Source organism: Oncorhynchus keta, chromosome 21 (assembly GCF_023373465.1).
Source record: "Oncorhynchus keta strain PuntledgeMale-10-30-2019 chromosome 21, Oket_V2, whole genome shotgun sequence".
NCBI lineage: Eukaryota > Metazoa > Chordata > Actinopteri > Salmoniformes > Salmonidae > Oncorhynchus > Oncorhynchus keta.
Window position 1 is genome coordinate 40,784,293 of NC_068441.1, and position 19,611 is coordinate 40,803,903.

The 19,611-nt window shown below is 42.7% G+C and overlaps 1 protein-coding gene across 2 annotated transcripts in view; it reads right to left on the reverse strand.

Moving 5' to 3' along the window:
- The window catches only part of LOC118400563 (disks large-associated protein 4-like), a 238,377-nt gene that overhangs the window by 48,231 nt on the left and 170,535 nt on the right, over positions 1-19,611 (reverse strand). For both annotated transcript variants that reach the window (XM_052473932.1, XM_052473933.1), the window contains 2 exons: positions 18,506-18,668; positions 15,083-15,347 (listed from right to left, as the gene is read on the reverse strand). In XM_052473932.1, the coding sequence (XP_052329892.1) occupies positions 15,083-15,347; positions 18,506-18,668 (428 nt within the window). The remainder of the gene's footprint in view (positions 1-15,082; positions 15,348-18,505; positions 18,669-19,611) is intronic.

Sequence of the window (19,611 nt, forward strand, 5' to 3'; positions counted from 1 at the left end):
TGAATTCTGCTCTATACCAATAAACCCTGAAGCAGAATGTCCAGCCATCTGTTCATTTAATTTTTTAATTTTACCTTTATTTAACCAGGCAAGTCAGTTAAGAACACTTTCTTATTTTCAATGACGGCCTGGGAACAGTGGGTTAACTGCCTGTTCAGGGGCAGAACGACAGATTTGTACCTTGTCAGCTTAGGGGTTTGAACTCGCAACCTTCCGGTTACTAGTCCAACGCTCTAACCACTAGGCTACACTGCCCTCAAGCTGAAGAGCACTTGGGTTCTGCAGCAGGACAATGATCCAAAACACACCAGCAAGTCCACCTCTGAATGGCTTAAAAAAACTTAATGAAGGTTTTGGAGTGGCCTAATCAAAGTCCGGACTTGAATCTGATTGAGATACTGTGGTGTGACCTTAAAAAGGCGGTTCATGCTCAAATGATCCAATGTGGCTTAATCAAAACAATTCTACAAAGAAGAGTGGGCCAAAATTCCTCCACAGCGATGTGAAAGACTCATTGCCAGTTATAGCAAACGCTTGATTGCAGTTGTTGCTGCTGAGGGTGGCACAACCAGTTATTAGGTTTAGGGGGCAATTACTTTTTCACATAGGGCCATGAAGTTTCGGATAGCTTTTTTCCCTTAATAAATAAAATTATCACTTAAACTGTATTTTGTGTTTACTTTGGTTATCTTTGTGTAATATTGAAATTTGTTTGATGATCTGAAACATTGAAGTGCGAGCTCAAATGTCAGTCAGGAAGGGGGCAAATACTTTTAGACAGCACTGTAAGTCCCCATTTCTGATCTTCTGATCGAAAATACATTGCTAGGAAATTCAAACACATTGCTGGCCTGTATTTGGCTGTAGCAACAAGTAAACAATTATGCTAGCAATTCAGGCTAAGATAAGTACAATTTTATGAAAAATAGTTAATTTTTCAAAGCCTGTCTTTTTGGTTTTGTTCCTTGTTTTGTCTTCTATTGAGTCTTGCAGTTTTCTCTTGATTTTTTCGATGTACTTCACTCTAAAACATTTAAATCTCAATATAGAGGGCTCATTTAGCTTTTAGACAGCACTGTAGTCCCCATTTATGATTTCGGTTGACACAACCGTTCTGTATCCTCAGCGAGGGAGCTTGCTTGACAAGAACAGATCAGCCAATTTTGGGTTGTCAAACGTACCTGTTGATCCCTCAACTGTTACCTTAAACCGGACCGGGAAGAGGAATCCATATCGGATGTTGGCCCCCCTGCATTTCTTGCGTAACTCATCATACTCTTTTCGTCGGTTCCTCAACTCCAAAGTAAGATCTGGGTAGAAAGACACCCTCGCTCCGTTGTAGTTAAGGGGGAACTTTTGACTAGTCAGATTGAGGATGTGATCCCTGGTCTGGGGATTGTGCAGCTGTGCAATGAATGGCCTTGGTGGCGCGCCCATGGCCAGCTTCGTTGCCTGTGATCTGTGTGTGCGGTCGATCTGGATGGCTGTTTTGAAGTGTTCACTCCCCAGCAATGCCGGTATCAGCGCCGAGATAAATTCAGTGGGTTTCCCTTTCTCAGTGTCCTCCTGGATCCCAAATTTCGGATGCTCTGGTGTCTTTGTCCTGTAGCCTGGCCTCGTGATGGACTGTCGTCTGCTCAACCTCATGCACCCTGCCCTTAGTTGCCTTCACAGTTTCAGTCAAAGTCCCAATAATCTTTTAGATATCAGCCAGCCTTGTGTCCACCTTTTTGCTTAGTGAGTTTATAGCAGCCAGTAGGTCACTTTGAGTAGGTTCTGAGGGGAACTCTTGGGAGCTAGCATCTTCAGCTAACTCCTCGTGGGTCGGCGATGTTGAAATTGGTTCGTTGTCTATCTCATTTAGCGCCCCCTTTTTTGCTGCCTTTTCCCTTTGTCATACTGCTAGACAATGTTTGAAGTTATAGGTTGTGAGAGGTTAAGCAAAGCACGTCTACTCCATAGCACGCTCTCTAGCGCCCCCCCAGGTATATCTCTAAGAGTTTTGCACACCTGGATTGTACAATATTTGCACATTATTATTCTTCAAACTCTGTCAATGTTGGTTGTTGATCATGGCTAGACAGCCATTTTCAAGTCTTGCCATGGATTTAAACAGATTTAAGTCAAAACTGTAACTAGGCCACTAAGGAACATTCAATGTCATCTTGGTAAGCAACTGCAGTGTACCTTTGGCCTTGTGTTTTAGGTTATTGTCCTGCTAAAAGGTTAATTCATCTCCCAGTGTCTGGTGGAAAGCAGACTGAACCAGATTTTTCTCTAGGATTTTGCCTGTGTTTAGCTCTATTCTGTTTATTTTTATAATAAAAAAACAACTCCCTAGTCCTTGCCGATGACAAGTATTCCCATTACATGATGCAGCCACCACTATGCTTGAAAATATGAAGAATGGTACTCAGTGATGTGTTGTGTCGGATTTGCCCCAAACTTTTTATTCAGGAAATAAAGTCAATTTCTTTGCCAAATTTTTTGCAGTTTTACTTTATTTTAAACCTGAACAGGATTCCTTCTTTTCACTTTGTCATTTAGGGTAGTATTGTGGAGTAACTCCAAAGTTGTTTTTCCTCTGTTTTTATCCTATCACAGCCATTAAACTCGAACTATTTTAAAGTCACGATTGGCCTTGTGTGAAATCCCTGAATGGTTTCCTTCCTCTCCGGCAACTGAGTTAGGAACAACTCCTGTATCTTTGTAGTGATTGGGTGTATTGATACACCATCAAAAGTGTCATTAATAAGTTCACATTGCTCAAAGGGATATTCAATGTCTGCTTGTTTTAATTTTTTACCAATCTACCAATAGGTGTTCTTCTTTGCGAGGAATTGGAAACCTCCCTAGTCTTTGTCATTGAATCTGTGTTTGAAATTCACTGTTCATCTGAGGGACCTTACAGATAATTGTATGAGTGAGGTACAGAGATGAGGTAGTCATTCAAAAATCATGTTTAACACTTATTCCACACAGTGAGTCCATGAAACTTCTTACGTGACTTGTTAAGAAATATTTACTTCTGAACTTATTTAGGCTTGCCATAACAAAGGGGTTGAATATATTGACGTTTCAGCTTGTGAATTTTAATTAAAATTTCTAAAAACATAATTCCACTTTCACATTATGGGGCATTGTGTGCAGGCCAGGAACAAAACATCTAAATGTATTCAATTTTAAATTCAGGATGTAACACAATAAAATGTGGAAAAAGGTAAGGGGTGTGAATACTTTCTGAAGGCAATGTACATCAGGCTAGCTCAGGATACAGGAGAGTGAAAACATCTAAAGAAGGCAAAAACATGCATCTCAATAGTTTAAAGTAGATTCCTTTAAATGTCTTCTTTGGGCCATTTGCACCTGCCATTAAAGAAATGGACTGGTGAAGGCATCCTCCCATATTGCTTTCCCCTAGCCTGGTATCTTCAGATTAGTCAAGATGAAGGAAAGGAAACCACTGAAATTAAATTATCTTTTGGCATTTGTTTTATTAGTCCATTTTTGATGTAGTGCCAAAATGTTTTGCATGTCAGCAAAGTTTTCAAGATATTTAACTTTCAAAGATAGTTTTAGGGTGGAATGTTCCTTTAAATGCCAATTAAATGTGAGATCTTATTTGGATAGCGGAAGAGAGTGCAGGTCTCCGGAGTAAATTTCCCTCCAAATTCTGTCTGTTACGCCTAATCACTTACATACAACATAGTCAGCCCAGTGTGTGATGACTGCGATAATGCAACTAATCCTTCCACCAGTAATGTACAGAACTGTGATGCTGACACAGCTCGCATTCAGAACCCATCTGCAAAACAGTTTAAGGCTCTGCAAACAGTCAATCTAAATACCTTTCCTGACTTAATGAAGCTCAGCCTGTACTCCTTGCTGGCTGCCACCCCCGAAGTGCAATTCTATTAAATAAGAGTAGCTGTTCTGACTTAACCAGAAGTTATGCAACAACCCGGAGCTTTGTTCAAAATGTTTACTCTGTGGAATGTGAAAGGAGCCAACGGTCTGGTCTTATCCAGCCCTCTGGACACTGGTCTAGCTGTCCACTTGTGAGACTAGTTCATGAGTTGTTTGGAGGTGTAAACAATGCTGCATAATGGACAGACGCTAACCCAACCATGTGGCACCTTAAACTGTCCAACTGCAAGGCAACCTCCTGATGCAAACTAAGCAGGATAGTTGTCATGACAAGTCATTTTACGTGTCTGTTTACAAATTACTTACTGTTTTGCTGAGAACCGGAAACTTTCACACTGATGCAAAGGCAAGGACTTCATTACATAATGAACAAAATGTCAGGCAATAAGCACACATGATAATGAACCGCAGATACCCCAGCAACACTAATGACAAAACAGTGTACTAAAACAAATATTCAGCATCTATCACTTTCTCTCTCCCCCACTAGATCTCGCTCCCAAGAAGAACTGGCGATGCAAACCAAAAAAATGAGATGATTACAGGCCCAGGCCCATTGGCAGTAGGGCTGTTGCGGTGACTTTCTTACCGCCACACCGGCGGTCACCAGTCATAAAGGCAGTCAAATTCCACATGACCGTTTAGTCACGGTAATTAGGCTTCTCCAAGCTCTGATGCTGCTGCTGGTCATTAGTAGCCTACCAAACTTGATAACTGCCTGGTATTCAGCCCTCTGGATTTTTTTCTCTCATTTTGTCTGTCATAGTTGAAGTGTACCTATGATGAAAATTACAGGCCTCTCATCTTTTTAAGTGGGAGAACTTGCACAATTGGTGGCTGACTAAATACTGTTTTGCCCCATTGTATAAGCAGTGCGTGAGTTTCAAGTTTGGGGAAGATAATTTTCTCCAGAAAAATGCACCTTTAGGGCATCCAGAGTGGCGCAGTGGTCTAAGGCACTGCATCACTGTGACACTAGAGACCATGGTTCGAGTCCATGCTCTGTCGCAGCCGGCCGCGACCGGGAGACCCATGGCCCAGTGTTGTCTGGGTTAGGGAAGGGTTTGGCCGACAGGGTTGTTCTTGTCCCATCGCGCACTATCGACTCCTGTGGCGGGCCGGGCACAATGCATGCTGCACATTGGTGCAAGCTTCTGGGTTAAGCGGGCATTGTGTCAAGAAGCAGCGCAACTTGGCTGGGTTGTGTTTCGGAGGATGCTGCAATGATTATAATGGGATGGTTTCAAGCGCAGGGCACAGCAGGTGTTTATTAGTAAAGGACAACAGGAGGAGGCAGGTTGCTTGGTCCAGGGGCAGGCAGAAGGTCATACACAGATTTCAGGTGATTGGGATCTGGAGAGTGAGTTGCATTCAGGGGATCTATGTGTCTGGAAAGTGAGCTGTGTTCAGGGGATCTATGTGTCTGAAAGTGTGAGCTGGAAAGTGAGCTGTGTTCAGGGGATCTATGTGTCTGACAGTGTGAGCTGTGTTCAGGGGATCTATGTGTCTGAAAGTGTGAGCTGGAAAGTGAGCTGTGTTCAGGGGATCTATGTGTCTGAAAGTGTGAGCTGGAAAGTGAGCTGTGTTCAGGGGATCTATGTGTCTGACAGTGTGAGCTGTGTTCAGGGGATCTATGTGTCTGAAAGTGTGAGCTGGAAAGTGAGCTGTGTTCAGGGGATCTATGTGTCTGAAAGTGTGAGCTGGAAAGTGAGCTGTGTTCAGGGGATCTATGTGTCTGAAAGTGTGAGCTGTGTTCAGGGGATCTATGTGTTTGCGAGTGTGAGCTGGAAGCAGACGTTACAGACGCACGGCTCTTGACCTTCACCTCTCCAGAGTCCATACTGGAGTTGCAGCGATGGGACATGACTGTAACAACCAATTGGATACCACGAAAAAGGGGTAAATAAATAAAATAATGCACCTTTATAATAAAAGCATTACATGCATAATTGCATTTGCGGTCACTTTTGATAATGGTGTTTTCCGCTAATGGAACATTTGCGCTTATAGTCTAGTACCACGTGCGCATTGCTGCGCTTATAATGTGAAGAAGTAGCCTAATAGTTTATCAATGTTTTGATCTGTTGCATCAGCCACATTGCATTAAAAAACGTTTGTTTTGATGCTAGTGGTTGTATTAATTTGGGATCAATCGCATCCCACAACTGTCCCAGACTATGTTTGGAATATTTATTTGTCGCGCAGAATAGAATAGGTCGACTTTTGTACTATGGGTGATGGTAGATTGACATAGACTAGTGTTTTTTCTGTTGGTTAGTCCTACTCATCTTGTTGGCTGACGAAAAGTAAATGTGGACAGTTCTAAAAATATCTTTAACCTTTTCACACGGACCAACAAACAGGTGATCAATCTATAGTGATCCCTGTTGCCAATGATCAAACCGGTGTGATGAGAACGTTTGATTAGAACGCTTATTTAGAATGTCCATTTTCGATTGACATAACAATAAGCATTTTTTTTAACCTTTATTTTACTAGGCAAGTCAGTTAAATTAAGAACAAATTCTTATTTTCAATGATGGCCTTGGAACAGTGGGTTAACTGCCTGTTCAGGGGCAGAACAACAGATTTGTACCTTGTCAGCTTGGGGATTTGAACTTGCAACCTTCCGGTTACTAGTCCAACGCTCTAACCACTAGGCTACCCTGCAACACTTTTCTTCACTTTTTTTCACAGAAACATTTTGCACAAACACGGTCTTTACAAAGTTATAATTAATTACGTCATGGGTGAGCTCACCATTGATCGAAATAATGGAGTAAAACTCTTTCTAGAAATCGAAAGTAATCTGAAAATGGGTAGTTTGTGCGCTGGAATGTTTTTTTTTTTCATCAACCAAAGATTTTAAAAGGAGACAACATGAGTTTGGTCTGTTTATAGTATGCATGTTGAAGGGGGTGTGTCGTCTACGATCATCCACTTGCCTTCATTCACTTCCGGAAGTTTACCCGAAAGATGAGTGAACCATTCCTTCACCTGATTATAACATCTTTGGTCTGACAGATTACGTGACACTCAGAATGCATTGTATAATGTCAACAAACATGGCGCCACACATAGCTGGCAAATAGATTAGCTCATTATAATCAGTACAACCTTCAAAAAAGCATTTTACACACATCATAGGTGTCCATTACAATATATGAAATAATCGGAATGCATTATTTGTCACGAGTACTTGTGAATAAAACTGTAAATACATTATACTACATAAACTCAGCAAAAAAAGAAACGTCCCTTTTTTCAGGACCCTGTCTTTCAAAGATAATTCATAAAAATATAAATAACTTCACAGATATTCATTGTAAAGGGTTTAAACACTGTTTCCCATGCTTGTTCAATGAACCATAAACAATTAATGAACATGCACCTGTTGAACGTTGTTAAGACACTAACAGCTTACGGACGGTCAGCTTACAGACGGTAGGCAATTAAGGTCACAGTTATGAAAACTTAGGACACTAAAGAGGCCTTTCTACTGACTCTGAAAAACAAAACAAGAAAGATGCCCAGGGTCCCTGCACATTTGTGTGAACGTGCCTTACGCATGCTGCAAGGGGGCATGAGGACTGCAGATGTGGCCAGGGCAATAAATTGCAATGTCTGTACTGTGAGATGCCTAAGACAGCACTACAGGGAGACAGAACAGACTGATCGTCCTCACAGTGGTACAGGATGGCAACAACAACTGCCCGAGTTATACCACAATCCCTCCATCAGTGCTCAGACTGTCCGCAATAGGCTGAGAGAGGCTGGACTGAGGGATTGTGGGCTGGCTGTAAGGCAGGTCCAAACCAGACATCACCGGCAACAACGTCGCCTATGGACACAAACCCACCATCGCTGGACCAGTCAGTACTGGCAAAAGTGCCCTTCACTGACGAGACGCGGTTTTGTCTCACCAGGGGTGATGATCAAATTTGTGTTTATCGTCGAAGGAATGAGTGTTACACCGAGGCCTGTACTCTGTAGCGGGATCGATTTGGAGGTGAAGGGTCTGTCATGGTCGGGGGGGTGTGTCACAGCATCATTGGACTGAGCTTGTTGTCATTGCAGGCAATCTCAACGCTGTGCATTACAAGGAAGACATCCTCCTCCCTCATATGGTACCCTTCCTGCAGGCTCATCCTGACATGACCCTCCAGCATGACAATGCCACCAGCCATAGTGCTCATTCTGTGTGTGATTTCCTGCAAGACAGCAATGACAGTGTTCTGCCATGGCCAGCGAAGAGTCCGGATCTCAATCCCATTGAGCACATCTGGGACCTGTTGGATCGGAGGTTGAGAGCTAGGGCCATTCCTCCCAGAAATGTCCAGTAACTTGCAGGTGCCTTGGTGAAAGAGTGGAGTAACAGCAAAAACGGGCAAATCTGGCGCAGTCCATGAGGAGGGGGTGAATTACGGCCACAAGATTTGAGGCATTGAAATTTGAGGCATTACCAAGTGCATGTCAAATTGTGAATGAGAGACTATTGGAGTAAGTACCGCCTGTGCAAAAAACAAAGCATAGCCCATGCCTTTCAAACAACATTTTTTTAAATCATCAGTCTCATCATGCAGCCATACTATGTATTAAAAATCAAAACATAGCCCAACGTTTGTAGAACAACTAAAGGCACGTTAATAACTCTAAATTAAGCATACAGGAATCCTTATTTCTTTGTTAACCACTCACCACAGAATAGCTGCATGTGCGCACTTCTTCAAATCGTTTGGAGAAAATATTTATATTTTATTCAGCTTTGTTCAATTGTATTATTCATTCTATAAAATAATGTCACAGAATTATAAACTAATCTTGCCTGCTAAATGAACTAGTGCAGCCCACAGCCATTTCACAAAGCCACATCTGGACAACTCAGAGCATGCTATTATTTTCTTCTGAAATAGACTACATTTTCTTCATATTATGCTTCTTTAGACTTGTCTAGAATAATTAATGGACTTATGTGAAGGTGTTGGCTATATTACATGGATTTATTATACTTTTTTTATAAGGGCTTGTAGGCTATGTGTGGAAGCCAGGAGATGCTAAATGTGTTTATGTTAATTAACGGTCAATTACCGTGAGACCGACAGTTAATTGCTTGACAATCACCGGCTGATTAAATTTTGTGACCGCCACTACCCTAATTGGCAGCCTGATGGTTATTACATGACAGAGATGACCCCGCCGAAAAGGTGGTGAAAAGCTGCCTCCCCTGACGATGTGGCACAAATTTAACACCTGCTCGTAAATCCAGGGGTGTCGGAGGGAGAGAGTGTCACCTTACCAATGATTTGCACACTGTCATTACAAAAATAATGAACATACTAAGTGGGACAAGGCCTTCTCTCTGTCGATGGGGGTGCTAAAGTTTTCACTAGTCATCAGGGGTGAAAAGAAACAGACAGATGCCGTGGCAACGTAAAGGGGTAGAGGCATATCAGCAGCTTGTATTTAGTACTGCCGTTTGTCCTGCTTCCCCAGAGACAACTGGAGGTCAGGGACGGCTTGATTTGAAGAAAAAATACATAACTGAACATAGGTAGTGTCTAAATGACTCCACTCACACAGAACCGTAAAGTACAATCCCAATCATTTGAGAACCATTGCACTAAGCATCTTCCAAGAAAAGTGCTTAGTAGAAGGTCTCTTGCCAACTGCTATATAAAACAAAACAAAAATGAACATAACAAATGTTCTTGGCTCGCTATGCTAATTTATGGGAAATGTACCATAGATAGGAATGAGATTGGCCAATTAGAAACAATGGACAGACAAATCAGGTGCCTGCTTTCCTGATCCTAGCAACCGAAAACCTAACTTGCTTCTGCTTATCTGCCATCTTGGAATTGCCAGCCTTCCTGTCATCCTACTTGGACAAGTAATCTCTCCACAGAACATAAAGGATTAGACCTGGCCTTGGTGGTTTGGCTACCTTCCCTTAAGGACTTCAGCCCATTCAGTGGCCAAATTAACTCCCCAACCTCTTTTCAATTACTGCTGCCCACAGTCAAACGGGGCAAATTAACTCCTGTCAGTCCTGTGAATTCTGTGTTGTGTTTACACCAACTGAACACTTCGTGAGGCTGAGAAAGTCCCTATAGCTTATCTCCATCGGTGGGTGAGGAGTTGAGGAGGATGGTCATTTAGAATGGTACGATCTAATGGATCATAGATCACACCCACATAGCTACAGCTAACCTCTCCCCTAACACCCAGGTTTCAGTGTCATACTATGAGCTCATGGGTGTGAATGAGTCATCCTCAGTCCTTTCACTGCCGACTGTGTAGCTCACTCGCTCTTTGCTATGCTAGGCAGGGCTGAGAGTCAGGAAAATTACACACTGCAGCTTCTTGGCTTCCTTCGGTAACTGGACCACTATTTAATCACTGAAAACTACAATTTTCTCGACATTCACCACAGTCGATTCACCACAGCCAAGTGAGTCTGTCCCCTATTAATAGGGTTCTACAGTTAGCTATGAGAATCTTCTGGAAAAGGGAAATTGGCCAACCACATTCCCACAACCTACATCACTGTTGGTGATGGAACTCCATTAAAGGGCTTTAAAAAACCAAAGTATGTAAAGAATTGATTTAGAACGTAAGTGAAGAACACAACTATTTACTGCCAAGCTATTTTCTGACAAGTCAGTTCAACGTCTAGTTTTCATTTACATTTGACTGAGTTGTCAACTAATGTGAATTCAATGTGAAATCAACCAAAATGTTGGTTAAAGTTGGTTGAAAAAAATAAATAAATTCCCTTACGTTGATGACTTTGATGGTTGAAATGACATGGAAACAACATTGATTCAACCAGTTTTTGCCCAGTGGGTATTGAGTTTCCTGAGCATTGCTGTCTCATATCGAATCCAAATCAAATGTTATTGGTCTCATACACATATTTAGCAGATGTTACTCCAGATCTCCTCCCTCCACATGGAAACAGATTAGCAAAGAGAGCAGAAGAGGGAAGTGGCTAATAGAGGGGCACAGGGGCCAAATATGCTCTTTAACCGAGTACCCAGAGGATATGTGCACATCCCTATATTACACAAATTCCACTAATGAGACATTTTTCTGGGAGAGCTGTTGAGCTTTCACCCTGGAATATCCCTCCCATGATGGAGTGTGTTTGTTCCTTCCACCAGGCCAAAGGTCTAGGACTTGGCAGGTGCCCCCACTACAGCTGATTCAAATAATCAACTAATCATCAAGCTTTTAATATTTGAATCAGCTGTGTAGTGCTGATTAAAAAAACAAAAAAACGGGCATCCCTTGGTGTCCCGAGGACATAATTTGGGAAACGCTACGCAGTTGATTCAAATAATCAACACTTTTGATGATGAGTTGGTTATTTGAATAAACTGTGTAGTGTTAAGGCAAAAAACTAACCGTGGACCCAGGATCAATTTTGAGAAACCTTGCTGTATGGCTACAATGATGCTAAACAAAACAAATGGAATATGTCACATAATTCCCACAGTCAGTCTTACCATGTGACTAACATATTTGCTTTCACTGGTTCAGGGCGATATAGCTATTATACCCATTTTATTTGTATAGCTTACATAGCCAAAAGCCTACATTACAAGTGAGGTTTCTTCGTTGACAATGAGAATTGATTGCCAAGACATATCCATATGAACAACTTCTCCTTGGCTATAGGGCAGGCTATTTTCACAGAAATGTAGAATGAAGTTGCTCAGATACACCTAGATACCTTATTGGTAATAGCCTACACAAAACAAAATACATTTTCATTTAACATACGCTCTTATCCATAGCGACGTACAGTTAAATACAATATGATCCGCCTTTCGCACACAATAATGAATGATACCTGTCCTTCTGTAGCTCAGTTGGTAGAGCATGGCGCTTGTAACGCCAGGGTAGTGGGTTCGATCCCCGGGACCACCCATACGTAGAATGTATGCACACATGACTGTAAGTCGCTTTGGATAAAAGCGTCTGCTAAATGGCATATATTATTATTATATTATTATTATTATTATTATTATTATTATTTACATTAGGCTACATCGCACGCGCTCTGATCTCGATTGCCGATTATTGCGCATCTATAGACAGTGGCCAAATGTTATACCTCAGAGAGCTCAACTGTGTCCTCGCCGCAGGTTTACTTTCAAAATCAAATAGCAGCGGCTACAGTATCGTATATACAGTAGCCTATCCTTTGCGTCACATGCTCGAACAATATACAATGCAAAGCTGTTCAGGACTGATTGAGATAGATATTTCCATAAAAGTCACATTATTGGCACCAAACACTTACCCTCGTAGCCTATCAGAAGAAAAAAATAAAAAATTGTTTAAATGAAGACAACATCGCAGGAGCTGTTGACTTCTAAACATCCAAAGTCGAAACAGTATCTGTCAAAGACGATAAATAGTAACAGCAAGCTTTTGGTAAAGCCTACTGTCCAGGAAACGGTCTCTTTAAACCGGGTCAAGTGGCGTGGCGAAAACGGTCAACAGCGCCGTCATGTGGAGGCTTTTGACAACAACCAACATGACACACTGTAACCTGCATTGAAGCACGTGGATACAAAATAGCAAAGAAATTCACGATGTCAATTCTAACGAACCGAGTGTCTATTTCAGCCTCTGTACTTGCTCAGCCAGACTCCAGTGGCGGAACTAGAGTTTTATACATGGGGTGGCCAGGGGGTGGCCAAGACTACTTCAGGGGATCCATAGACCATGACAGAAAATGTGTGTATAACCCTAACTGTATGAATCCTATGATTGCTGATTAGAGGTAAAAGTGATAATTCACTTCACCCAGAGTTCTTCAATGTGGCAGATGGTGTGGTCCAAAAGGGTTACTTCACTAGAATTCTTTAGCATACTATGACTACAGTGTCTGTACCTCAGAACTGAAGCTCAATTTCTTTCTCTCTCTCTCTCCCTCTCTCTCTCGCACGCACACACACTGTACTCACATACAGGAGAGATTTGGGCCACTCTGTTTTCATGAATATATAATCTGGGTCTATAAGTGTTGAACATCCTAAATATTTTCAGAAAATAAAGCTCAAGCACCAAGGAGATAAGAGCATTTGTGTGTTACATAAATTGCATAGTTTATTTACAAAAAAACACTGCAATTTGAAATACCAGGATCAAGCAGAAATGGACTTCAAAAATAAAAATAATTTTGGTGCTCATCAATATTACATTTATTATTATTATTATTAATTATATTTATGCTCATATATATTATGTTAACTAATAGCAACAAAACTTTTGGAATTGGCCTAATTAAATCTGTGTGACATGTTACCCTTTGGATTTATAATTTTAGAATGTCAGTGTACTAGGTTAGTATACAGTGCAGGTGTTAATCATGACCAGAGGGACTGCCTAAGTGCCAAATTATCCTAGGTAGATTTAAAACAGCATAATTCTGCAGTTCTGGTGAGAACTGGCAAAATGTTTCACAAACTCATCCATGTTGAGGGAGAGTGCCTCCTTGACTCAACACTGAGAATTCAGAGGTGACTTAACCTGTCATCAACCATTGTTGTCCTAAGGTGGGTTTTAATCCGTTTTAAAGCTGAGAAGCTTCTCTCGCAAGAAGCACTGCTGACTGGTGTAACAACAGAAATCTTACAAAGTGGAAATAGCTCATGTAAGATCTATTTATAAGGTTCTAGAAACACAACAAAGTCAAGGAGAGTAGACGGTCTGTCCCTTCCACTTTTCTCTCTCCTATCAAGAAGCCGCTTGGTGTGATGAACCTCATGTTTGAGGTCCTCTAAATCTGACTCAAAGGTCTGAGCAAAGGAAAACAGAGGCTCCTCATTCAAGAATGTTGTAGTCTTTGGGTTGAGAGACCGGACCCCTTGCATTATCTCGCAATTCTTCTATGATAAACGACTCTGCAGCTCAGCTATGAGACTGTCAAGCACCTGATAAAAGATAGCTCTTTGGAAGCTCTCACCATCACTTTGGTCACTATTATTCTGTCCTCCAGTGCTCATCAGTAATGAATCGTGAAATCTTAAGCTTGTTAGGCTGTCTTTTACACACTGTTTGTACACTTATTTTGCAGTGCTCTGAAATCTCTTCAACCTCTTTCCATAGTTCTCCTAAGTAACCCTCACTTCTGTAGTCCTGTAATGTGTCTGTAAGGGCACCTACTAGACCCACAGACCTTTCTAGGTCGGGAGCTGGATTGGAGCATGTCAGAAAGACATTTGGCATCACCAAGCACTTTACAAAAGGTAACCAAAATCCCTATGAAATGTACATCTATCAGAGAAAGAAGGCCCCTTGCCTCCACTGATCTATCAACACTATTTTCTAGTGTGATATCCTGTAGCGCTCTCAGAACTGCTGGAAGCCTCTACCTCAGATTACGGCATGCCATGTATCTGCCTGCCCACCTTACATCCGTAAGTCTCTGTAGTTCCCTGGGCTGCTGCTCTGGATACAGCTCTTTCTGAACTGTAAGACACTTGAGATGAACGTACGAATCAGATACAAAGTTATAAAGCTTCCGCAGGAGAGCAAAAAAGTTCATGTCCATCCCGGACACCCCTCTGGCTCCGCCCCTGCAGCCACCACAAACAAAATGGCCATTGCTAGGTAACTGTCACTAGCCAAGAAGAAATGATTCATGTAGAGTTCTATTGGTTACGCCTCATTCAAACAGAGAGAGCTCACAGGTATGATTCTATGCACAAACATAACCAATAACCAGGTCAATCTCTGTCAATTTCGACCCATAAGATTACATCACTTTCACAATCCTCTTCTCACAGCATTACAGTTTGCAGCCACAAACCAATAACACAAAACTTAATTCAGGAATATAATTTAATCAGCGATGGTGTAGGATATGTTGCATAATCCATAATCCAATAATCCACCTTTTTCAAGTTGACATTTTATTAGTCTTATGTACGGAACACACATGGTACCATCCAACGAAATGCTTACTTGCGGGTTCCTTCTCGACAAAGCAACACCAATAAGAATCCAGCGAAGTTGCCCATAGGCACAGATCTAGAATCAGCTTAACCTAATACCCAGCTCCCTAATGTAAAGCTCAACCATTAGCAGGTAATAGTGCAAAACTAACCATTGATCAGCATCAGTAGGTAAGCCTACTCACCAGTGCTGGTGCTATAGGTGTGAACGGTAGTGGCGGTGGGCGGCGGTGAATCCGAGTCCACGGAAGCAGTGTCGTCATCCTGTGAGCATCCGGCCTGGATGGCCCGCAGGTAGCTATGGCTACGGGATCGGAAGCACGTGGGCTTTGGTAGATCTGGAGGCTCTACCGCCTGGGAATGGGAGTGTGAGAGTGTGTGGGATTCTCGGAACGCCGACTCAGAGCAGCTATCGTCGTAGCATTGGCTAATCATCTCCAGGTCCTGCAGCTGGAAGGAGAGAGGCAGGTTGGCACTAGTGGCATAGGTTGGCATCATGGCCTGGGTGGCAGTGCTAGAGAGGACAGCGTTGCATGGCTACTACTTCAGGCTAGATGTCCAGACTGGGACAGAAATGCATGGTTAGACCCAGGACAAGAGAGGCATGGTCATTAGAACTGGGTTCAAGTAGTATTTAGATTTTTTTCGAATACTTTAACTGTGCTTAATCAGGCTTACCTAGCGTATTGGAAGCAATGGAATAGTCCCAAAAGTGCCAACACTACCCATTAGGTACTTCAGGCAGGCTGAAGAAAACACCCTGAGTTTTTCAAATTTCTAATACTATTTGAACTCAGCCAGGTCTGCCATGGAGAGCATAGCTGACAGTGTCTGTTAGAGGGGTGAGCTAGCTCCACCTGTGTGACAGTTGTCGTGGATACAATCAAATGCAGCCGAAAGGACACATTACAGTATTAAGGCTGGGTGAGAGGAAAGCAAAGTGCAGCAGTTACACTTTGCCCCGACCCCGAATCAACTCCTTATAGCAACTTATAGTCAAAGTCCAAGGTAGTTAACAAGCTACATATATATTTTTTTTACTGCCAATTAGTTTCAGTGTCACTTTCATAGTATTAATCAAAGATGTCTTAACTTCTCATAAAAACTAGTAATTTGATTGACTCGCATGAACTTGGTGAGAAATTAGATCAGAGCAGCAGTGCAAATGAAGGACTGAGATTTGACTGAGGGACATGATCAAGCTTACTAAAATGCAAGCCTAACACAGTGTTGGAGTGACAGGAATATAATAAATATGGTATTTGAGTTGTAACTTATGGAGTTGGCTCGGCCTCACGATTTAGTGGTAACAAATCAAAGAGCAGGGAGCAGTGACAGAGAGAGCGAGTGAGAGAAAGAGAGAGAGAAAGTGAGAGCATGAGATCTATAACCTGGTCCCAGACCTGTTTTTGCTCCAGTAGTCCTATAGTACTGTATATTTATAACAGCACCATGTGTCTACTCAATTGCATTGTTGTACTGTTTTGTTTGATATACAGTAACATTTCACAGGAAGGCTTTCTGAAATAATGGGGTGTAATAATTAACATTGTACCTTGCAGCTCCAAATAACTCTTTGTCACGCCCTGGCCTTAGTTATCTTTGTTTTCTTTATTATTTTGGTTAGGTCAGGGTGTGATATGGGGGATTTATGTGTTTTCCCTGGTCTAGGGGTTTTGTATGTTTATGGGGCTGTTTCCTTTCTAGGTAGTTTTATATGTCTATGGTTGCCTAGATTGGTTCTCAATTGGAGGCTGTCGTTGTCTCTGATTGGGAACCATATTTAGGCAGCCATGTTCTTTGGGTATTTTGTGGGTGATTGTCTTCTGTCTTTGTGTCATTGCATCAGATAGGACTGTTTCGGTTTGCACTTTTGTTATTTTGTAGTGTTCTCATGTATGGTCTTGATTAACATGTTCAACTCTAACCACGCTGCATTTTGGTCCTCCTCTCCTTCAGTGGAAGAAAACCGTTACACTCTTCTACTAATTTACATGTAAATCAACACACATTTTCGGAATTAAACGTTTTAAATTCCCCAAGATGGGGTCAATGTGCGAAACATATAAACTCAGCAAAAAAAGAAACGTCCTCAACTGCGTTTATTTTCAGCAAACTTAACATGTGTAAATATTTGTATGAACATAAGATTCAACAACTGAGACATAAACTGAACAAGTTCCACAGACATGTGACTAACAAAAATTGAATAATGTGTCCCTAAATGAAGAGGGGGTCAAAATCAAAAGTAACAGTCAGTATCTAGTGAGGCCACCAGCTGCATTAAGTACTGCAGTGCATCTCCTCCTCATGGACTGCACCAGATTTGCAAGTTCAGAACCACATGCGTTGAGATTGCCTGCAATGACAACAAGCTCAGTCCGATGATGCTGTGACACTGCCCCAGACCATGACGGACCCTCCACCTCCAAATCGTTCCCGCTCCAGAGTACAGGCCTCGGTGTAACGCTCATTCCTTCAACGATAAAATTGAATCTCACCCCTGGTGAGACAAAACCGTGACCCTCAGTCCAGCCTCTCTAAGCCTATTGTTGACAGTCTGAGCACTGATGGAGGGATTGTGCATTCCTGGTGGTGTAACTCGGGCAGTTGTTGTTGCCATCCTGTACCTGTCCCACAGGTGTGATGTTCGGATGTACCGATCCTGTGCAGGTGTTGTTACACGTGGTCTGCCACTGCGAAGACGATCATCTTTCCATCATGTCTCCCTGTAGCGCTGTCTTAGGCGTCTCACAGTATAGACATTGCAATTTATTTCCCTGGCCACATCTGCAGTCCTCACGTCTCCTTGCAGCATGCCTCCTTGCTGCAGGCATGTTATCGCAGATGAGCAGGGTCCCTGGGCATCTTTCTTTTTGTGTTTTTCAAAGTCAGTCCCACTCTTTAGTGTCCTAAGTTTTCATAACTGTGACCTTAATTGACTACCATCTGTAAGCTGTTAGTGTCTTAACGACTGTTCCACAGGTGCATGTTCATTCGTTATTTGTGGTTCATTGAACAAGCATGGGAAACAGGGAAGATCTGTGAAGTTATTTGAATTTTTACTAATTATCTTTGAAAGACAGGGTCCTGAAAAAGGGACATTTATTTTTTTGCTGAGTTTACTAATGGACTGTAAAGCCTAGTTTGACAGGCCTTTTGTAAAAGGCACACTCTTTATGACCATGGTGACCTTGTCAGTAGAGGGGTAATGGGTCTTCCTGTGTTGGGATTCCGGTGTATACAAAATCTTCAAGAACAGAGTCTACTGAGGTGTAGGAGTGGAGAGTTTATGTGATAGGTCATTCTAAAATGAAAATCTGTTCAATGAAATGGTCTAAAATGCCAGAGTCTGGTGTAGTGGTAACGCTCCCAACTCAGGATGATGCATGGCATTTGGCAACAGGGTTTGAGCCTTGTCTCAGTCACTCTCCTGTCTGTGCCTTCCTACATCTATCTCACTCTTTCTGTACAGCCCCACTATTCTGATACAAAAATATATATACAAACCTGAAAGGGGATCAGGAGAAGAAAAAAAAATCTTATCCTGAGAAGTTTTAGTCACATGCCAGTTGTACCTCACTACCCCATCCCTGGTGACCTCTGACCTGGCCCATGTAGCTGCTCCTCCCCAGGGTGCTGCAGCCGCCTCCCTGGCTGAGGTCCTCATCGTCCCAGCGGGGGAACAGGGAGCCCCTCACCGGATCCCCCAGACAGTCCAGGTTGTCCAGGCTACGATTAGTAGACAGCTCTCGCAGTGACGGAAGACAGCTGAAGAGGAGAGGAGCAGGGGAAGAGAGGAGAGGGGGAGGAGAGAAGATGAGAGGGGGATGAGATCAGAGAAAAGGGGAGGAGGGAGAGGAAAGGAGAGGAGAAGGGTAGAGTTGATGTGAGGAGGGAAGGGAAGGAGGCAGAGGAGGGTAGAGTTGATTTGAGGAGAGAAGGGGATAAGATCAGAGAGGAGGAGGGAAGAGTTGATGTGAGGAGAGAAGGGTAGGAGGGAAAAGTTGATGTGAGGAGAGAAGGGGAGGAGGGAGAGGAGAGGAGGAGGATAGAGTTGATGTGAGGAGAGAAGGGTAGGAGGGAAGAGTTGATGTGAGGAGAGAAGGGGAGGAGGGAGAGGAGAAGAGGAGGGTAGAGTTGGTGTGAGGAGAGAAGGGGATAAGATCAGAGGAAAGAGGAGGAGGAGAGAAGCAGAGAAAAGAAGAGGAACGGAGATGATAGGAAAGAGGAATTGAGAAAGGTAGAAAGAAGTTCAGGTTAGGTCTATTATAGGTTAGGTCTATTATAACACCTGTCAGCATCACTGCCCCATCATAGCACCTGTCAGCATCACTGCCCCCATCATATCACCTGTCAGCATCACTGCCCCATTATAACACCTGTCAGCATCACTGCCCCATCATATCACATGTCAGCATCACTGCCCCCATCATATCAGGTCAGCATCACTGCCCCATTATAACACCTGTCAGCATCACTGCCTCCAACATAACATCTGTCAGCATCGCTGCCCCACCATATCACCTGTCAGCATCACTGCCCCATCATAACACCTGTCAGCATCACTGCCCCATTATAACACCTGTCAGCATCACTGCCCCACCATATCACCTGTCAGCATCACTGCCCCACCATATCACCTGTCAGCATTACTGCCCCATTATAACACCTTCAGCATCACTGCCCCACCATATCACCTGTCAGCATCACT